This window comes from Physeter macrocephalus, chromosome 12 (assembly GCF_002837175.3).
Source record: "Physeter macrocephalus isolate SW-GA chromosome 12, ASM283717v5, whole genome shotgun sequence".
Lineage (NCBI taxonomy): Eukaryota > Metazoa > Chordata > Mammalia > Artiodactyla > Physeteridae > Physeter > Physeter macrocephalus.
The window spans coordinates 85,356,420-85,377,642 of NC_041225.1; the positions used below are offsets into that span (position 1 = coordinate 85,356,420).

General features: G+C 45.7%; 1 protein-coding gene across 1 annotated transcript; it reads right to left on the reverse strand.

Moving 5' to 3' along the window:
- Positions 1-4,832: 4,832 nt before the first annotated feature.
- On the reverse strand, positions 4,833-20,153 carry FIGLA (folliculogenesis specific bHLH transcription factor). The gene is made up of 5 exons (XM_007128932.1): positions 19,864-20,153; positions 16,845-16,997; positions 15,084-15,234; positions 5,548-5,579; positions 4,833-4,910 (listed from the first exon to the last, which is right to left on the reverse strand). The coding sequence occupies exons 1-4, from the start codon at positions 20,062-20,064 to the stop codon at positions 5,575-5,577; spliced, it is 510 nt and encodes a 169-aa protein (XP_007128994.1). The 5' UTR covers positions 20,065-20,153; the 3' UTR covers positions 4,833-4,910; positions 5,548-5,574.
- Positions 20,154-21,223: the final 1,070 nt, after the last annotated feature.

Sequence of the window (21,223 nt, forward strand, 5' to 3'; positions counted from 1 at the left end):
TCATAAATCCCCTTGGTCATCACCATCTCTCAAAAATTTCTCTTCCTGGTGTGTTAGTAAGCTTTCTCAGCCTAATAATAGCAAACTCTTTACGGCTCCTGCCATTGTTCTGAGAGCTTTACATGCATTTTACTCATTTAATCCTCACAAGAACTCTATGGGGTGGAAATATTATTACCCTATTTAATAGATGAAGAGACTGAGGCACAGAGAGGTTAGGTAACTCTCCCAAGGTTGCATAGCTAGTGGGTGGCCAAGCCAGGATGCAAACTTAAGCACCGTGGCTCCAGAGCTGAGCTCTAACTACTACCTTGCCCATGCCCTCTCAGAGGGGAAAAAAAATTGACTTTAAAAAGCAGAACTAGTACAAGACACTGATAAAGTCCATAAGGCTGATACACTCTCCTTTCCCCCAACCAAAAACAAGAAAAAACTGATTCTGCTTTGATTTTGCTCTTCTAGCCATCACAGAATCTTAAAAAAAAAAATCCCTCCAGCTTCTCCCAGATGCCATCTGAAAATGATGAGTGCTGGGAAGAGTTGTGCCATTCTGTGGCTTTAGGAATTATTCAAGTGTTAGATGGGAAACAAGACTTCATTGTATTAATTTCCATATTAATAGCCTATATGGAATTTTAGTTGAAGTTCCAGAAGTTCTCACTCAATTCCAAATTCACTTTGAAATACAACAGAAGGAACCAGAACTAGCTGGCTCCATCAAATATCATCAGAATTCAAAGTTCTCACTTGCAGAAAGCTCGAGTTGCCTGGCCCTTGACAAGGGACAGAAGAGCATAGGAGACTCCATGTCACACCCAGAAAATCACATTTGGCTAGCCTCCAATAGCCAGATAAAATTAGGCTTTCTGTTAGGCAGTACAATTATTTCTAATCTCCAAGTCTCTTGACAAAAATGTTTCTAGCCAGCAATAACTTGTAAGGAGGGCAGGTGTAACAGACACCTGCAGTGTCTAACAGATCTATGTGGCAAGGAACTGAGGGTGATATCTGGCCAAAATCCAGCTAGAAACTGAGGCCATCACTCCAGAAGTCCTAGAGGAAATGAATTCTTCAGACAACCACATAAGCTTGGAAGCAGATCCTTCCCCAGCCAAGCCTTCAGCTGAGACCCCAGCCCAGACTGACACCTTGATTTCTGCCTTGAGAGAGACCTTGAAGCAGAGGACCCAGCTAAGCCATGCCCAAGCATGACTTCTGACCCACAGAAACTGTGATATAATCAATGTGTTGTTTTAAGTTGCAAAGTTTGGGGTAATTTGTTGCTCAGCAATAGATAACTAACACAGGGCCTTAGCACTCCCCAGGGCCAGACATTCTTATCAACGGCCTTCCCCAGGGCATGCTGCAGGTGCTGGAGGAATTGACACCCCAGGGAATTGGCTCTCAACCTATGACCATCAGGAGTTAGTGGATAAAGAGCCCGGCTCCCTCCTCTGTAAGTGTGGGGAGGACCCCCTGAGGCGTGTTGTGCATAGTTTCCCAGGAGGCCCCAGCAGGACTGAGCCCCAGCTGCCCACAGCATCACCTGCTCAGCATGCATCTTTCATTGTCTGGCTCTTCTTCCCTATATCATTTTCCCACTCCCATATTGGTACTTCCTGGAATTGCCTCCCAGATAAACTATAAATTATGGCCTCATTTACGGAAATCAAATTTAAGACAGGAGAGAGCAGGAAAGACAGAGCTTTCAAAGCAAGACCAATGGTAAATTCTAAGTCTAGATCTCCTGAAGACACCACTCTCCCAACAAGTAAAAGGTCAGTCAACCCCATGGCTGAGGCCTGCTGTGGAAAGAGAATGAAACTTGGGTCCAGGGCCTGGGACTCCAGTCTTGGTCCCATGGACTGTGTGGCCTCAGTAAAGACTCTGACCCCCAGGCCCAGCTGTAAAGTGAGGGTAACAGCGCTTGCCCTCTGTTATGGGCTGACTTGAGCCCCCCAACCCAAATTCCTATGTTGAAATCTTAACCCCTAGTACCTCAGAATGTGACTGACTGTATTTGGAGTTAGGGTCTTCAGAGAGACAATGAGGTAAATTAATAAGACAATTAAGAGATTAAAAAACTAGGTCATGTGAGTAAGTCCTAACCCAATAGGATGCTGCCTTTTTAAGAAGAGGAAATGTGGATACAGACACAGGGAGAAGACAGCCATCTACAGACAAGGAGAGAGGCATCAAGAAAACAATCTTGCTGACCTCCATCTCTTGATCTCAGATAAATTTCTGTTTTCAAGCCCCCCAGTCTGTGCTATTTTGTTATGGCAGCCCTAGAAAATGCATAGTCTCCTACCACCCAGGGTTGTCATGGAGACCGAATGGGACAACAAGTGAAAGTACTTACAGTCTTATTATTGATGCCAAAAGCTCAGCCTCTGTGCACTGATGCCAAATCAAATCTCAGAGGCAGAGTTTTGCATGCAGTAGAAAATAGTAGCTTTATTGCTTTGCCAGGCAAAGGGGGACACAGTGGACTCATGCCCCTCCAAAACTATGTGTCCCAACCCAGGAGGATTTAGTGAGGAGTTTTAGAGCAATAGTTCAAGGGTGGGGTTGCTGACAAGATTAGGGTGTGTGAAAGGCCTGCACTCCTCTAATCTGGTCTCAGGTAATCTTCTTGATGAGTTTCTCTGGTTCCTTTGATCTGGCCTCAGGTGGTCTTCTCTGGTATGAAGAATGCTGACATCTTCCATTTGTTGGGTTTTAATTCTATAAAGAGTTTAAAGATATTGTTATGTGTATCCCTTGAGGTGGAACCAGGACCCTGCCCCAAGGCTGCACTATTGTTTCTTAGCTGCTCTTCCCCTGTCTCTGCATCCCCTCCCTTCCTGGATGACCAACTGTTCCAATCTGCCCTTTGGAACTCAGGGAATGTCCTGGAGGCTGGAGTCTGTTCCCTACAAGAAACGGGGAACACGGAAAGGCTTCCGTGCCCAGGAGCCCCACAGGGTCCTGCTCAGTTTCATTATCACTGATTAAAATGAGGCCACCGGCAAAGGTAACCCCACCCACATGAGGGAAGAACCACACAGGGCAGGGAGGCACCACACACGATTGATGTGGAGAGGACCCAGACTCCAGACGCAAGGCAATCCTTGTTATAAAGTGGCAAAGAACATGGCTAAATTTTGTATTAGTGTTTTGTCAAAGGTAGAACTTGAAAGTAACGACCTTGGATGTTTAGCAGAGGAGACTTTTAGGCAAAATATTGAAGGTGCACCCTGGGTCCTCCTTACTGCTTACAGCAAAATGCAAGAGGTGAGAGATAAATTAAAGGAAGAATTGTTAAACAGAAAGGAACCAGAACTTAGAGATTTAGAAAATTCTCAGCCTATCTATATTGCAAAAGGTGAGAAAGCTTGCTCTGAAGAGAGCACTAAGGGTGTGGCTGAACAACCGTTTGATAAAGAGATCATGGGTGCAACTCATAGACTTAATCAACTATCTCAACAGAGGCCAGGAAGAGAGATGGGATTAAGAGCAGCAAAGACACTGTCAATTTGAACTAAAGTGGAAAGATAAAGCAGGACAGAATGAAGGAAGGTTGTCAGGACAAGGCCACAGAGCTATTCAGTGGCAAGCATGCACTGTTCTTCAAGGAAAGGGAAGAATGATCCACAGGCGATTCAGAGAGCATCTGGGCTGCCACTCTGACCACAGGCCCAGGGGGCAAGTCTGTTTTCTGTTAGTTTCAGAGGGCAGGGCCACTGCAGAGAGCTGTGTGGGGTTATGCTGCCATCCCAGTGGACCTGGAAGGTGGGACGCTGAGCCAAAAAGGATTATTCTGAAACCTTAAAATATAATGGAATTTGCCTTGCTAAGTTCAGGGCTTGCTTGGGACCCATCACCACTTTCTTCCAATTTCTCCCTTTTGGAATGGGAATGTCTATCCTATGCCTGTTCACCTCTATAGTTTGGAAGCACATACTTGTCTGGTTTCACAGGTTCACAGCTGGAGAGGAATCTTGCCTCAGGATGAATCATACCTCGAGTATTACCCAAAAGTGATTTAGATGATATTTAGATGAGACTTTGGACTTTAGAGTTGATGCTGGAATGAGGTAAGACTTTGGGGGCTGTTTGAATGGAATGAATGTATTTTGCATGTGATAAGGGCATGAATTTGGGGAGTAAGGGGTGGAATGCTATGGACTGAACTGTGTTCCCCCAAAATTCATGCACTGAAGCCCTCACTGTGACTGTATTCAATGATAGGACTTTTAGGAGGTCATTAAGGTTAAAAGAAGTCATAAGGGTGGGGCCTTAATCCAATAGGATTGGTGTTCTTATAAGAAGAGGAAGAGAGACCAGAGTTTGCTCCTTCTCTCCACCATGTGAGGACACAGAGAGAAGGCAGCTGTAGGCAAGCCAGGAAAAGCAAACTAAACCCTTCAGGCCTTGATCTTGGACTTCCCAGCTTCCAGAACTGTCAGAAGTTTCTGTTAAGCCACCGAGTCTGTGGTCCAGGTTATGGCAGCCTAAGTGGACTACACACTTTCTATGCCTCAGTTTCTCCATCTGTAAAGAAAGGATCATTGTGCCTTTCTTGCAGGACTGTTATGAGAACAAATTAAAATATGTAAAGTATTGAGAAGAGGCCCACTTATTAAGTGCTAGGTCTTTGTGAGCAGTCGTTATAACGATGACTGTCTCTGTGCTCAAGCTGCTTGAGCTTGCACAAAGGTGCCATATGGCCCTAGCAGGGTGCATAAAATTGAGAAAGTAGAGTCAAGTAAATTTGTGACAGGCAAGTCCATTTAAAGGGTAATTGTTAAACTTTGAATTATGACCATTTTTTTTTTAAAGAGACTCTAAAACTTTCAAGACTGCATTTATTTGTCTGTAGAAGATAGCCCTGAGCCAGCCTTCTCACTTTTCATACTTGAGGAAACCTGAAACAGAAGAGAGCCCATTGTAAATGGCTAACAGACAGTTTAAAAACAAACAAAAAATTAATTAGTAATCAAGGATGTTTAAATTTAAAGATACCATTTTTTGCCCATTACAATTCTATCATTTTAATAGATCTCATTGTTGGCAAGGATATGAAGGGCTTGGCACTCTTACATAGCTGGTAGTATTATAAATTGGCACCAAGTGGGACTTCCCTGGTGGCGCAGTGATTAAGAATCCGCCTGCCAATGCAGGGGACAACGGGTTCGAGCCCTGGTCCGGGAAGATCCCACATGCTGTGGAGCAACTAAGCCCACGTGCCAAAACTACTGAGCCTGTGCTCTAGAGCCCTCAAACCACAGCTACTGAGCTCACGTGCCACAACTACTGAGACTACGCTCTAGAGCCCATGAGCCACAACTACTGAAGCCCGCATGCCTACAGCCCGTGCTCCGCAACAAGAGAAGCCACCGCAATGAGAATCCTGTGCACCGCAACGAAGAGTAGCCCCTGCTTGTTGCAACTAGAGAAAGCCCGCGCGCAGCAGCAAAGACCCAGTGCAGCCAAAAATAAATAAATAAGTAAATAAATTTATTTTTAAAAAAAAATTGGCACCAAGTCACAGATTATACCTACCTGTGACTCAGTTCTACTTCTGGGGATCTATCCTAAAAACAAAATGAAATACAAAACAGAGCTAAACACATCAGGTTGAGAACAAAAAACTGAAAACAAATGTCCAACAATTAGAAAATTGTCCCATTTAATGAACCATTAAAACTTGTTATAAAGACTATATAATAACCTCTAAACATGCCAATGATAGAATAAGAAAACATACAATGTTATACACCTTATGATAATTTCTTAATTCAGTTGTATAGGAAAAAATTTTGCCAGCATATTAGTAGATTTCCATCTGTGGCTTTTTTAAGATGGTAAGATCACCCTGGGCTTCTCAATTTTCTGAAATCTCAACTTAAATCCATGAGTTAAAAAAATAAAGTAACTCAAATCATGGTGAGGCACTTCAGAAATTGAAACCTGGATGTATATTAACATGAAATACTGCAATCAAATGCTTTAATTTAGCTTTAAAAAACATTTATTTACTTCCTAGTCCACTCGTTTACATTTCAAGGGTGAGCTTTGTTAGAATGAAAGACCATTAAAAGGTTTAACACTATTTCCCCAGATCTCCCATGCCCAACCCTTTGTCCACGCACTGGATGTTGGGCCAGTTACTTAACTTCATTCCTTAGTTTCCTGACATTTAAAATGGACAAAATTGTTTGTATGTCACAGGACAGTTATGAAAATTAAATAGGTTATTACGTATAAACTGTCGGGAATAGCGCCTGGCACAAAATAAGTATCAATATCTATTTTTTCTGATCTTGAACAAGTCTTTCCACAATACATGTCATCAAGCTTTCTTTTTTTTGAGTTCAAATTTAGCTTTAGAAGTTTTACTTTAAAATTTTTAAACTTTTTACACAACCAGAATGTTCTAAACCTAGAAGACAATTCATGTATTGCTGTGTTTACCTAGAAGGTTAAAGGATAATTTCATCTTATCAGCCTATAGTCCAGTGTATTACAGATTGTTGTCTTAGTTTCTTTTTTTTTTAAGTTAGCTGGGAAATTCCAGGATTGTAATATTTAAGTATCAGAATACAAAAACTTGAAGTTTATTGATGTTGTCTTATTCTCACAGTTCACTTAAAAATGTGGGCCTCATCTAAGTCAAGGAATTGAAGGTCCAAAAGAAGGGCGTCTGAGGAATAGACAGCCAGCCTGCAGTTCAGCAACTTTAATAAGGTGGGTGTACTCCTGCTGTTGGTTGTGTAGCTGGATAATCTGACATACTATCCAGTGTACCCTTCCCTCCACCCACTGAGTCAAGGCTGGGGGGTGGAGTGACGGGGAGGGAAGGGATGGATAGATACAGACCAGAAGTCCCCCGAGTTCATTTCCAAGCTTAACAGCAGTCTGAAAAGCAAGACTCTCATTTGAAAGAGGCCAACTTTGTTGAAAGGGAGAGCTCCGGTGGGCAGAGCTCAGATGGCTGCTCATGGGGTTCTCACAGTGCAGGGAGGAGGCAAGATATGACAGCGGAAAGCCTACCACAACCGAGACGGAGACGAGATTGAAACAGCGGGAAGTGGTTACTCAGGGAGGATGGACCAGTGTGTAGGAGCTGCCTGACCCCTGGGAAGGGTCCTGTACCTTGCCATCTTGGCCTTGACCAGGGGATGGGGGAGAGTTCCAAGGGTAACAGAACCCAAGAAAGGCAAAGTAGAATCTGAGGAAAGCAAGGATCAGTACCCACTTCTCGGGACATCGTCTCTCAGAGGAGTTGGTGAGTACTGGCTGAGGGGACATCTTCAGGAACATGGGCCTGAGGGCAGCCGTATAGCCCATCTGGGCCAGGAAGGCTAGGGATACGAGAAGAGGCCTGGGCTCTGAATGGTGTGGCTTAGACAAGAGAAGCCACAGGGGGGCCATGGACACCCACAGCGGACGTCAGCTCAACCACACCCAAGATCAGGGGCCAGAGAACTAGCTGGGCCCGAGGTGGGGCAACACACGAGGCTCCCACCACAGCCTCTGGAGTGTACACACTCCTCACGGTACCAGGGGAGGGGCACGGCGGTGAGGGAGATCACTTAGGAGGCAAAGGAGCCCCCACAGGGAATATTCTGAACCAGAACTGACTTGGCTTTACTCAAAGAAGATAGGCCTTAACGGGGCAAGATAAAGAGTTCTCCCACCATCTGCATCATAATGGGTTCTCAAGAACAAGTGGAGAACAGTGTAGAAAGCAAAGTGGCATTTCTTTCCATCTAAACTGTGCTCTCATTGTTAATACTGCTTCAGTGTGTGAAAGTCCAGCCAGGACCCGGAGATCAGAATCCAGCCTGTGGCCACAGCCGCACTGCCTCCTGTCTGGAGGCAAAGCCATACAGATGATCTTACAGCAAATGAAGCTCATTCTGAGCAGGGCTTTGGCCACAGAGCCCCAGGTGGTCTGTCTCCTCCCCTGGGGACCTGGCCCAAATAGCATGATGCAGGGGGACTCTGCCCCTCGCTACCTCCCACCTCAGAGCAACCCCAATGAGGCAGGTGCCCCAGGCCTGTCTTCTACACCAGCGGTACTGGAAGGACAACTCCTGGAGGGAAAAATCTTCCCAAAAGGAAGAGAGCAATCCAAAGAGGACCGGAAGAGTCCTGAAAAATAATTGAGTCGTATTTCTAATCCCTTTACCCTCCCACTAAAAGATCTACCTTTAACACTGTGTCTTTGGTGTACATTTTATCCCTGATCTGCTCTGGATAGCCCCGGAATTAGAACAGGGGAGAAGGTGGCGGGTGGAAGGATACACCGACCTCCCTCAGAGGCGGGCTTATGTGGTCCGAGCCTTTGGTGGTTTTCTGCTGACCCAAAGGAGCTGTCTCCAGGGAGGTCCCACAGCACATCAGAGAAGTCCTGCCTCTAAGGACCCTCTCAGAGAAGGGTCTTTGAGAGATCCTTCCATCCAATTCTTGCCATTTTCTTCCTTCATATGGGTTCATATGGGACCAATGAGATGGATCTTCCATAAAACTCATATAAATAATCCCTCCAAAAGTCCACAAGAATAGATGAGAACTAACTTCAATTTATTTAATCACCAGACCCATTATGTGTCAGACAAATGGAAATTACTGGCTTTCTCAAACGATGCTCAGCTTACTGACAGACTCAGGAGCACATACCACATAGAGATCTCCTCAAACACACCGAGCTTCACGTCACACACACTCACATGCATACACACAGACAAAACCCACTTCCATGATTGATTCAATCTGTCCCCATAGAAAAACCTGAGTTACAGCAAAAGAAATCACCCTCTCTTATTTTCACAAAGAAATAAGGATTTGTCTTCCCTGTGACATTTTCTTCTTACTTGATCAGATTGGGCCTTAAGAGTCTTCCTTGGGTGCCAGTTGGATCTCTTCCTAAGTAGCTGTAGCCTGGGGAACCCTCCACCAGAGGTGGCATTACTCCAAAGTTAGATGGATCCTGTCCTGCATGCCCCACATCTCACTTTCCCAAAGTTCCAGACAGAATGACCAGCATTCATATCATCAGAGCACCAACCCTTAAACCCCCGAAGTTTAGAAAACAGTAACATCCCAGAGCCAAATGCAACCACTCGTGCAGCCTTCCCTCTGTGCCCAGTGCCCTTGGTCCAGTACCGCAAGATTAAATGCCTACACTGGAGACGCGGTAAGAGGGGGCGGGGACTGACAAACCAAAGAGCACCTACCCCATCAAAAGGGAAGTTGGTTAAACTCATCAGAATATGCCCACTAGGCCACAAGTAAATACTGGGGCAGACAAAAGTGCTTCCAAAGGAAAAGCCTAGACCTACCCCCTGCCCCGCCACACACACACACACACACACACACACACACACACACACACACACACACACACTACTATAGTAGAATTTTTGCTATCACACATAGCCACTACCTGGAGGAAATGTGAGACGGAAGACAGAACATAGATGCTTCAGGGCTTTCTCGGGATGCTAATAAATTCATCCCAACTAGCCAGACCATCTCATTTCAGAGCTTAAATTGCTGTTAGAAGAAATGTCCCCAGTGGTTAATTTCACACAGACAGACCACAACCTGAAGAGGAGGGGTCGAGGAAATCTACCACCCACCAGGCTTCCTTCTCTCAGAAACTCTTTCCAAAGAACACTCCTATGACAGGCCAAAATTTAGAAGTGTATAATGGCGGCACATCCAGGTCCCATAATAGGCACTTACGTTCATGCATATAACCTTTTCCAGAGCTTCTCTGACCCCAGCACAATTGGCATCTCACTTCAACACTGAGGGTGGTCTTTGTCCAGGGACACAGTCTCTACAGGATTACAGGCAACTCTGAGCAAAATTCAGAGCCTTGCATGATGTGAAATGCCCAAGCCATAGCCACGGGTGACAAATAGAAGGAATAAACAATGGTAGGTCAGTGAACATCTTGCCACCCAGTAATGTCTAATCCCAAAAGAACAAAATCCTACACCTTGGAAGTCCAGTTTTAAACAAGCCTCCCTGGACCATGACATTAATGCCTATCCCTACTGAGGCCAGACGCATGGCTGGCCCACGTCCTCTCCATCCACACACGCACTTATTTGCTGATTCAGTCCCCAAGTGAACCTGCTCTGGCCCGAGCAGTTCATCTCCCCTCCTGCCATCAGCAGATTCTTATGTGCTTCACTGGGGATTTTGCCTCTCAGGAATGTTGTTGATCTTGCACAGCCTTTTCTGACCACACCCCCAAGGCCCTCCAAATGCCCATCTCTACCAGCACCAGATTCCACTCCTCAGAGATCCTCTCCAAGAGCAGGAAGAAGGGTGCCATTCCTGCAAACTGAAGCTGGAGGGGACCTGCCTCCCAAATCCTGAGCCCCTCTGTATGTGAGCATTTCAGTCCAATGAGCCACATCGGCTGTCCCCAGGTCTCCAGTTAGGGTATCTGGCCAGATCCTGAAACCCTATGTAGTTGCCCTTCAAATAAATGGGAATGACCCTTTATGACGACTGTTTGGCAAATAGAGACCAGTCTGAGCTTTGTTTCCTTGGCCCCTTTACCTTGATCCATCCTAGAGAGGGTTATCATGGAGGGGCAGCCTGTCATGGGTGTTGTTATGGGCTGAACTGTGGTCCCCAAAATGCATATGGAAGTCCTAACCCCCAGTACCTGTGACTGTATTTGGAGTTAGGACCCTTAAAGAGGTGATTAAGTTAAAATGAGGCCATTAAGGTGGGCCCTAATCCAATCTAACTGGTGTCCTTATAAGAGGAGGAAATTTGGACACATAGAGGAGAGACACCAGGGCAAGCACACACCGAGGAAAGGCCATCTGCAAGCCAAGGAGAGAGGCCTCAGAAGAAGCCATACTTGCCAACACCTTGATGTTAGACTTCCAGCCTCCAGAACTGTGAGAAATAATTTTCTGCTGTTTAAGCCACTCAGTCTGTGTACTTTGTTACGGCAGCTCTAACAAACCAACTACAGGTACTAAAGCACAAGAGGGGTAAGGAGAACAGCCACGCAGGGAGGAGATGGTATGGAGATGGGAGGTGAGTTAGCCACTGGATGTCCTTGATGAAGGTGATTCCAAGGCTGGAAAAGTACAAGATGCTTGAGCTTGGACCATCTTCTGCCAGAAAGGAAGTGATCAAAGAATGATGGTGACATTCAAGTGGAAAGGCAGCCCACTCACAAGGGCTGTCACTGGCCACAATGAGGACAGTTTGAGTAACAAAATAAGTCATGATATTATATGATGATGTAATAATCCACTGAATGGAAAACCACATGTCTATAATATTAAAAAGTGAATATAGAAACAAACAAAATGTTCTACAATAATAATTAAACTGTGGCACATCCATCCCATGAACTAATACTCGCCAATAAAAAGGCGGAACAGACTACTGATACAATAACTTGGATGATTTAGAGCACATTGTGAAAAATAAATAAATAAATAAAGCACATTGTGCTGAGTTTAAAAAGGCCAGTCTCTAAAGGTTATGCACTGTATGATTCCACTTATACAAAATTCTCAAAATGATAAATTAGAGAGATGGAGACCAGACTAATGGTTGCAGGGGTTAGGGAGAGTGGAGGAGTAGGGGCAGTGGGTGGGTGTGACTATAAAGGGTAGCATGTGGGACAGCTTTATGGTGATGGTTCCACAAAACTACACATGTGATAAAATGACATGGAACTATACACACACAGTACCAATATCGACTTTCTGGTTTTGATATTGTACTATAGTCACATAAGACGCAGCCATGGCGGGAAACTGAGTTAAAGGCATATGGGACTTCTCCGCTGCAAAATAAAAAGTTTAATAGAATGTTTGATGGGGCTTCCCTGGTGGTCCAGTGGCTAAGACTCTGCACCCCCAATGCAGGGGACCTGGGTTCAATCCCTGTTCAGGCAACTAGATCCCACATGGTGCAACTAAAAGATCCCATGTGCCACAAGTAAGACCACGCACAGCCAAATAAATAAATACTTAAAAAATAAAACAACAGATATCACTTTAAGAAAAAAATAGAATGTTTGATGAATAATGAGATATCCAGATAATTTCAAAGCACCTTCGCACAAAATACAGATTAATTACAAAAGAAAAGGGCTAACTTTAAAGTGGAAAGGCCTGGAAGTCACTACGTTAAGCACATGATCAAAGTGAATATCCTTAGTAATGGGACAAATCAAAATCTGCCCCCCTTTGGTAGGATGCAATGAGTAGAAAACCGCATCACTTCCATATTGCTGCCAAAGATGCATATCTGAATCCAATCAGGAGGAAACAGACAAGGCTGAATCAAGAAACATTCTACAAAACAACTGGCCTGTAATCTTCAGATGTGTCCAGGTCATAAAAATTACCTAAAGACCAAGGAATTTTTCCAGGTAAAAGGAGGCAAAAGGGAAGGGGCAACTAAATGTAATGCATGATTCTTAGCTGGGTCCTTTGGCTAGAAAGGACATTTCAAGACTGCTGGTGATACTTGAATGGGGCCTGAGGATTACATGACTGTAATGCCACATAATCTCCTGATTTAATGGCTGCACTGTGGTCATACAGGTGAATGTCCCCATTTCCCATCTGAAGGACATGCACGCTGAAGTCATTAGGGGTGATGGCCATCAGGTTGGCAAATTACTCTCAAATGGGTCAGGGAAAAAGTTCTTCGTACTATACTTGCAACTTTTCTTAAGTTGATTTTTTTCAGAATATATGTTTTTAATTTTTTAAATGAATGATCTGAATGTCAAAGAATGAGAAACCCCTGACAAAACTGATGAAATCCTAAAATCCTTCTGCAAAAACTGGCACTCTTTACATTCAGGCCTTGGGGGTCGCACTTGACAGAAGTTATACACATACATAAAAAATCTCAAATACGTGATTCTTTGTTCATTCTAAGAACTAGCTCACTCTTCCAGTTAACAACTTAGACATGGTTAGCTAAAAGACTAAAAATTGAGTGTTGTGTTCCCTTTTTAAAAGATTTCCAGCCAGAACTTTCCCGTTTCTTACTAGAAAATGATAGTCCCCACTTTAAATCAATTTACCATAAATTGGTAAATTCCATGAACAATTATCCTTGGAAAAGCAGGACTTCCGTTGTACATCCTTGATGCTGGCATCGGCCTGCTCTGTACCAAGCCCAAGGGGACTGGCTGGAAGGACTAGCCAGGCACCTCACTGTGAGAATGACATGGTGTTGCCTACCTGATAGGGACCAGTGAGGATTAGATGCAAGCAAGATTCTTGCCTTAATATCTAACACACTAAAACCACATTTGGGGAAGCATTACCATTACTAACTTAGACAGTCAGGTTCAAGGTTCAGTTCACTCTTTTCCTTTTCAGTTTCACTCTTTGTTCTCAGTCGTTCCCTGTCAGCTCATGTAATAGCAATAGGAATTCTGTATCCTAAGAGTTGACTGAAGAGGGAAGTTTTAAATCTCAAGTGGCCAGAATTGGAAAATCTAGACTGAGCATGTGCACAGCGGGATCCTTAGAAAACAGTAATCAAATAAGAAAGGAGGCCAGCCAGTCAGCGGAGAGCCTGTAAGACCTCAAACCCCAGTGGGGCATTGGTAAGAGCCAAGTGAGAAAACCCAGACCACTTGTTGCAAACAGAATGACAATGCCTGGGGCCCACTGCTGATTGCTCACCAATCAATATTGATTGCTTCAGAAAGAGAAAAACAAGTACCGTATACTAACACATATATATGGAATCTAAAAAAAAAAGAGAGAGAGTGGCATGGACATATATACACAACCAAACGTAAAATAGATAGCTAGTGGGAAGCAGCCGCATAGCACAGGGAGATCAGCTCGGTGCTTTGTGACCACCTAGAGGGTTGGGATAGGGAGGGTGGGAGGGAGGGAGACACAAGAGGGAAGAGATATGGGGACATATGTAGAGCTGGTTCACTTTGCTATAAAGCAGAAACGAACACACAATTGTAAAGCAATTATACTCCAATAAAGATGTTAAAAAAATACTGATTGCTCATGGTGTGGCAAGCAGACTTAATAAAGTCCAAGTGAACACTGACATGCCAGGTACTATGCTAGACACTCTGCTGACATGATGTCATTTGAACCTCACAGTTACCTTATGTAGGTACAATTATCATTCCCATTCTACAGACGGGGAAACTGACAGTTGGAAAACTCTAGTACCTCACTCAAGGTCACACAGCAAACAAGTGGTAAAACCAGGGTTTGAACGTCAGCATTCTGTCTCCAGAGCCTGCACTCAACTGCTCTTCTAAACCACCTCCCACCACCACCTATCATTCGTTACTCCACAGCCCCCACTGTTCCTTATACCATGCTAAGCAACTTGCTTAGTTCCAGACTCCTGCAAGCCTTTCTTGTTTCAGTAGCAATCGTGTTGTAGGATGGAACAAGGGGTCTTGTTTGTGTAACACTGAGACACAGCAAGAGCAAAACGTCCACTTTCTAGACTTGGAGAAGCAGGCTGCTCCATCCAATAGCTTCCTTAGTTTCGCAAGGTAATAAGTGATAATGTTACAATAAACTCCTTTGTTATTACTTAGAAAACTCTGTCTTCCAACAAGGCCATCTGAAAAACAAATGTGCGTGTGTGAGTGCGTATGTGTGTGAGTGAGCGTGCGTGTACATGGGATCACCATGCAGCTTTATGGAGGGCAAGCTACTTATTTCTTTTTCTGGAGACCTCAGAATCTGGAAAACCTTTTGATGTATTAATTAGGGTCGTAAAAAATTAAGCTTAGGTCATTGGGTGATTCTGGAGGAGTCGCCTTCCCCTTGAGCAGCTTTCCAATTAACTTGGGAACATAATAACAGACCTTTCAAACTAGCAAACTCACCTCCCCACCTAGGTGCTTTCATACAATGATCTTGTTTCAATCATGTTTTAACATGGAAACTACCTCATGCCCAAGGGATGCATTATGAGTTTTTGGACATCAACATGACTATCTAAGAAGAAACACTTCACCAGACTCCTGGCTGGAGAGATAACTCCCACTGTAGACATCGCCCCCTGGTGACAAGTGTGTGCGGACTCACCATTGCCGCCATCTGCCCAGGACCCTTCCTCCTCATTCTTCAAGCCCACAGCACAACCGGCGTGTGGTATATTTCTCGATAGCTCTCTAGCCAAGGACATGTGTGGTTCAGAAGTATTGTTGCTATAGTTCTGATGATCTGGGTCTTGTTTCTAGAAACCATATTTAGTTGTCAAACACGATGACAGATTTTAAAGATTTAAATCAATATATTTCAAAGTTCTAATGTAAGAAATTTTATTTAAGTAATGAGGGCAATGCTTAAGTTATTATGGAAAGAAAATCATTGCTCAGCAGACTGTATTTTGTTCTACTATAACCTTAAAATGTTGTGTGATTGGCAACTGCATTAAAAAGATTATAGTATGGGACAGATTCTATAGTTTATAAAGAATGCAGCACAAAACAAAGCACTTCTGTTAGACAACTCACACGCAAGGAAAAACTAAGGCAGCCACCTGCACCTGTCCAGGTATTACGACCATGCCACAACCCAACCATCCAGTTTGGCCAATACGACAATCCATTCCCACCACTGCAAAATGTATCCTCCCAGTAGTCACCTAAGTAGGACTAGCAGACAACAGGAAGAAACTAAAAAGTACCATTATCCACTTGGCTATTTCTGCCCTAAGTTCCTAGAATGAGTATGTTTCTCTTCTCTCTACTATCTGTCCTCTTTTGCCCCTAAACAGGATCACATAGCTAATTAGAAAAGGCCTTCATTGATCTAACAACTGTGGTTCTTCCATCCTTTTGATTCTTCTTGCCAGGCTCAGACTTCCAAGTTGAATGAACTTGAAGTCTGCCACTTCCCTCTGCTTGGATTTCAGATATTTACCAACCACATACCCTCAACCCACAGCAAGGTGACTTCCAGCCCACTCCTGGCCCACACCTCACGTGCCGCTCCTGGTTGTTTTCCCGGCCCCCCTGCAGCTCCTCAAACGACTTCCCATGCTCAGAGTCCCAAGATGCCCCCTCCCTGATTGTAGGACCCCATCTTGCTTCTCCACCTGCCCCTTTCTGATGGCTCCTCCTTTAGCGCTCATTTCTAAGGCCTTTTCTCTCTTCATAGTTTACCTCCTCTGACGACCAACCCATTTTCAAGCCTTCTACATTTGCCTCTCCATAGAATGAATCCATGAAACCAGCCCACACCTTCCACTGCCTAATGGACACCCCTGAGCTATGTGCCCCAATAATGGCGATGACATTATGGTGCTTCACAGTTTACAAAGCAGGTTCACTTGTGTCGTCCCACTGGATGGTCACAAAACCCCATGAGATCAGCATCACCAGGAAATCAAGGAGCTCTCTGGCAGGGCTGTCCCTCAGGGAGGGCCTCTCCCAAGGGACACCCCTCTTCCTTTCTGTGTCCTGTCTGATGTGCATCCTACTGAAGGAAAGCACTGCCATAGAGAGGGTTTAAGGAAACTCCTCTCATGCCCCTGCTGTCAAAGTCCCATTAAAGGCTAAGCAGTTCGGAGCTAGATGCCCTGGACAGCAACAGGAGGTAAGGATACAGATGGTCAGGAACTTGGCTCCAAAGCTTGCACAGACCTGGATTCAGACTCCAGCTCTGACATTTCTTAGCTGTGTGGACTTTACCTGTATTTTGGCTTCTTTTTCAGTAAAACCAGGATCATAAACAGGTCAAAGGACTGTATAAACTAACTAGAACGGACACATAAATCGCCTGGCACCTAGAAAGGGCTCAATAAACGGTGGGTATCATTGTTCTAACTTCTTAAACCTTTACCTCAGAGTCTTTGGCTCCTTCCAAAACATCACTGAGAACTTGTATGTACTCAGTTGCACCTTTGAGGATATCAACTTTGCTAGGCTTCCTGCTTTGGGGAAGAAATGGCACCAGCGCCTTCAGTTTGGCAAAACCACGGTTGAGATTTTTTATCTGGAAAGCAAAAAGGCACAGTGACACACAGGAAGCTAACTTGTCAGGCATCTCCCCAAACCACGGAAGGCGGTTGTGAGGGCTCGTTTCCACAGCTCTCTTGTCTGGGCGGGGAATCTCGGCAGGCACGTGCCGAAGAGCCACCGCTCCACTGGCAGTACAGTTCCTGGCAAGGGGAGAGGGAGTGGCATGAACCTGGCAGCAGGGATGGATGGACTGGGAGGGGTGTCTAGGTCCACACTGACCTCCTTCTCTTCCTCTGAGAGCATCCCCACTGCAAGGCAGAGGCAGGCTGGGTAGTGGTTAAAAGCTCTGAGTCAGTACATCAGGATTTAAAACCCAACTCTACCATTTAGCTTTACAAAACTGTAGGATACTTCATATCTCCAAGCCTTGCTCTGTTTACCTGTAGAGTGGAAAATACTCCCCTGTCGTGGTGTAGCTTTTTTTGTGGTGATTAAGTGACGTAATTACACACCAAACACTTCCTCCTGGCACACAGAAAGTCTTCAATAAGTTGTACTAACGATAATGAATAAACTGTACAAACACTTGGCTATTCAAGTACTGTGCCAGCACCTCTTCAACCTCTTTCCCAGCGGAGTTGATGATATAGAGTCCAGAGAGTCTGCACGTTGGCAAGAGTTGAAAAGTAGAATGAAGAGCCTTTTTTCCTTCGTCTCCAGGGTCTAATTCCTTGGCTCTGAAGGCCTAGAATTCTGATGATCAACCCCCGCTGGAGGACACAGGCCCTCGAAGAACCGGTTCCCACTACACCATGAAGCCAATATACTCACTCACTTATATTGAGAGCTCCCTCCTACCTCACATCAAAGTGGGCAAAGGACATAGTCAGCCCATTCACAGCAGAATACAGTGAATGTATTTCATAAGTTTATTGGTCATAAGTTTCAATAAACTTATGAAAATATTAAACTTTAATAATCAAAGAACTACAAATTAAAACAGAAATTAGATACCATTTTTCATGTACCAAGCTGGTAACATTTTTGTTTTGATTATCATACCCAGCATTGGGGATGGAAAAAGGGAACAGTCCTATAGCCTGCAAAGGGGGATAAAAATTCATAAACTTTTCTAGAAAGCAATTGGGCAACTTGTATCAAAAGTCACAAGATTGGGGGCTTCCCTGGTGGCGCGGTGGTTGAGAATGCGCCTGCCGATGCAGGGGACACGTGTTCGTGCCCCGGTCCGGGAAGATCCCATATGCTGCGGAGCGGCTAGGCCCGTGAGCCATGGCCGCTGAGCCTGCGCGTCCGAAACCTGTGCTCCACCAACGGGAGAGGCCACAACAGTGAGAGGCCCGCATACCGCAAAAAAAAAAAAAAACACACAAAAATAACAAAACAAAAAAAAGTCACAAGATTGTTTATATCCCAGTAATTCCACTTCTACTCTAAAGCAATTATCAGACATGGGCATAGATCTATGTACCAGTAAAAAGCTGCAAAAAAACATATATGCCCAACACTAGGAGACTGAATAAGTAACGGTCCATTTATATGCTGGACTATGCAGTCAAAAGCTGTTCTGCTTAGAATATGAGGAAATGCTTTTGATAAAGTTAAGTGAAAAAAATACAAAGATATGTACTAAATCATCGCAATTTTGTAAGATTATGAATACGCACAAATATAAGTAGAAAAAAGACTAGGAGGATATACACAAGAATGACAGTTCATGGTAGTTATATTTGCATTGTGGGTGTTTCCGTTCCCTATTTAGTCATTTCTCTGTCTTCCAGGTGTACTAATTTCATCATTATAAAGAAGACCGAGGTCATTAGTTTAAAAGTTTTAAAATAGTGGGTAACACCAAGACCCATTCTCTGCAGGAAAGCAATTCCTTCCTGGTGGGGAAAGCCCAACTTAAAACGCAAAATACTGGATCAGAATCTCGTTTGAGAGCCACATCAACACATCAGATCACAGGGTTATCATAAAGGGCTCCCAACTTTCCCTTAAGTCTTCTACACCTGCTTGGTCCTTTCTCCTCACACCCGTACCCAAACAAAGCTCCGAGTTGACTGACTGGGGCTACGTTTCTAAAGGGCCCAGGAGTGTGCAGGAACAGCCCCCAGCAGAACTGCCTCCTCAATCCCAGGCCGGAATGTGCGCGCATCCTCTTCCAGCGCTCGCCCTTCCCTCTCTCGGTAGCCTCTGCAGCAGCCCAACCCAAAGACTGCAAAGGGCGGAAAGGAGACGGAATCTCACAAGTTTGGGGCCCGAGTTTAGTTAGAAATACTAAAAGCTACCAGTAGATGGCGCTCCGACTCCGCCCGAGGGACCATCCCCGCGGGTGATTAACCGCGTACCCGCCAGAGTGGGAAAGACCCACTTTCTGTCCCCCGCCAGGGGGTTGAGTGGGAGTCTGGGTGCACACCCAGGCTTTGTTTAAATTCTTTGTTTAAAGTAAGGAAAAGAGTAACTTCCATTAGGCTCCCTGTGCCTCGCCCTATTTGTGCTTGGAGGCAGAGCGCTGGAAAAAGGGGACCCTAAGCACCCACCCAGCGCAGGAGGTAGTGAGACTTAAGCGCACTGCCGCCTCTGAGGGTTCAAAGCGCCTGCCAGGGGGCGACGTTTCTGAAGTGGTCACGGGCCCCCTCGGCCTTCCCCAGACCCGCTTCCTGCACCGGTCCAGGTGGGTCGCAGGTGAGGCGCCATCCCGGCGCGGGTGGAGGCGAACAAGAGCGGCCCTCGGGAGGTCGAAATCGCCCCGGGGCCGCCGGGCAGGGAGTGGGCGCCCCGGGCCCCCGAAGGTGTCCGAAATGGGTGGCGGGTCTGGGGGGAGCCGGGAGGAAGGCGGCCGGGTCCCGGGGCAGGGACCTCGCGAGGCCGGCACTCACCCGCTCGCGCTCCTTGGCGTTGGCCACGCGCCGCCGCTCCAGCACCAGCTGCAGGTCCTCCGTGGACGAGTAGCCGCCCGACGGCAGCCGCTTGAGCCGGCAGACGGCGGCCAACTGGGGCAACGGCCCGAACTGCTCCCGCAGCACGTCCTCCAGCACCTCGGCCGGTGGGGCCCTCAGGAGCGCCGGCGCGGCGTCCATGGCGGCGCGCGGGGGCGGGAGGCCGGGCCTTCCCTCGCGGGTACCTGGGGCCACGCGGGGTCGGGGGCGGCGGCGGCCCGGCCACCTACCCCCATCCCACTGCGCGCCTGCGTACCTGCCCCGCCCGCTCTGGGGAAACCGCCCCGGGACGCTCGGTTTAACAAGCCCCACAGGTGATTTCCGTGAAGCCTGGATTACAGCGCTGGCTCGCAAATCGGCTGCACACTGGAGTCACCTGGGGAGTTTTTAAAACTCCACCCGCTCGGGTCCCAGTCCCCCACATTCTGACTCAACCAATCTGAGTTGGGACCTGAGCGTCTGGACATGTGTACACACGTGTAGACAAATATACATACGAACATATATACGTTTACCAGAAGAAAATTGATGGATACACACAAAACGTTTTTCAATTTCATTTTGAAATAAATAAAAGCTGCAAGAGCAGAAACGAAAAGGTCCTATATCCCCTTCACCTAGATTTCCCACTTAACTTTTTTCACGTGTGCTCCACCACTACCTTTCTCTCTATGTGTATTCCTGTTTTCATGTTTCTTTTTCTAAAGCGTTTCCTTAGTCTTGTCCTGTCTTCGTGGCTTTGACAGTTTCAGAGAGTAGACGCCTTTCAGTGTGGAGGATGTCCCTCAACCTGGGTCTGTCCAGTATTTCCTCATGTCCAGACCCAGGTCCTGCCCTCTTGGCAGGGACTCCAAAGGAAAGATGCTGAGCTTTTCTCAGTGCCTCACATCAGGAGGCGTGATGTTGACCTGTACCACCGCTGGCAAGTTAACTTTGATCACCCAGTCAAGGTGGTGTCTGCCAGGTTCCTTCACCATAAACTGACATTTTTTTCCCTCTTAACTGATAAATATTTTGTGAGGAGATATCCTTAGCATCCATTACTGACTCCTGCCTGAATTAACCGCCACTCTGATAACAGACAAATGGTCAGCATCCTCCTTTGAGGAAGAGCTCTGCCTTCTCCCCAGTAACTGATTCATTTTGTGTTATGTCAGCGTGAGCTCATGAATTTCTATTTTATTCAATAAGATGTAATTCATTCATATCATTTATTTTAATGCTCATATTGTCTCAGATTTGGCCTGTGAGAGCCCCTTCAAGCTGGCTCCTCTGTCCTTTTGACACGACCCCTTCATTC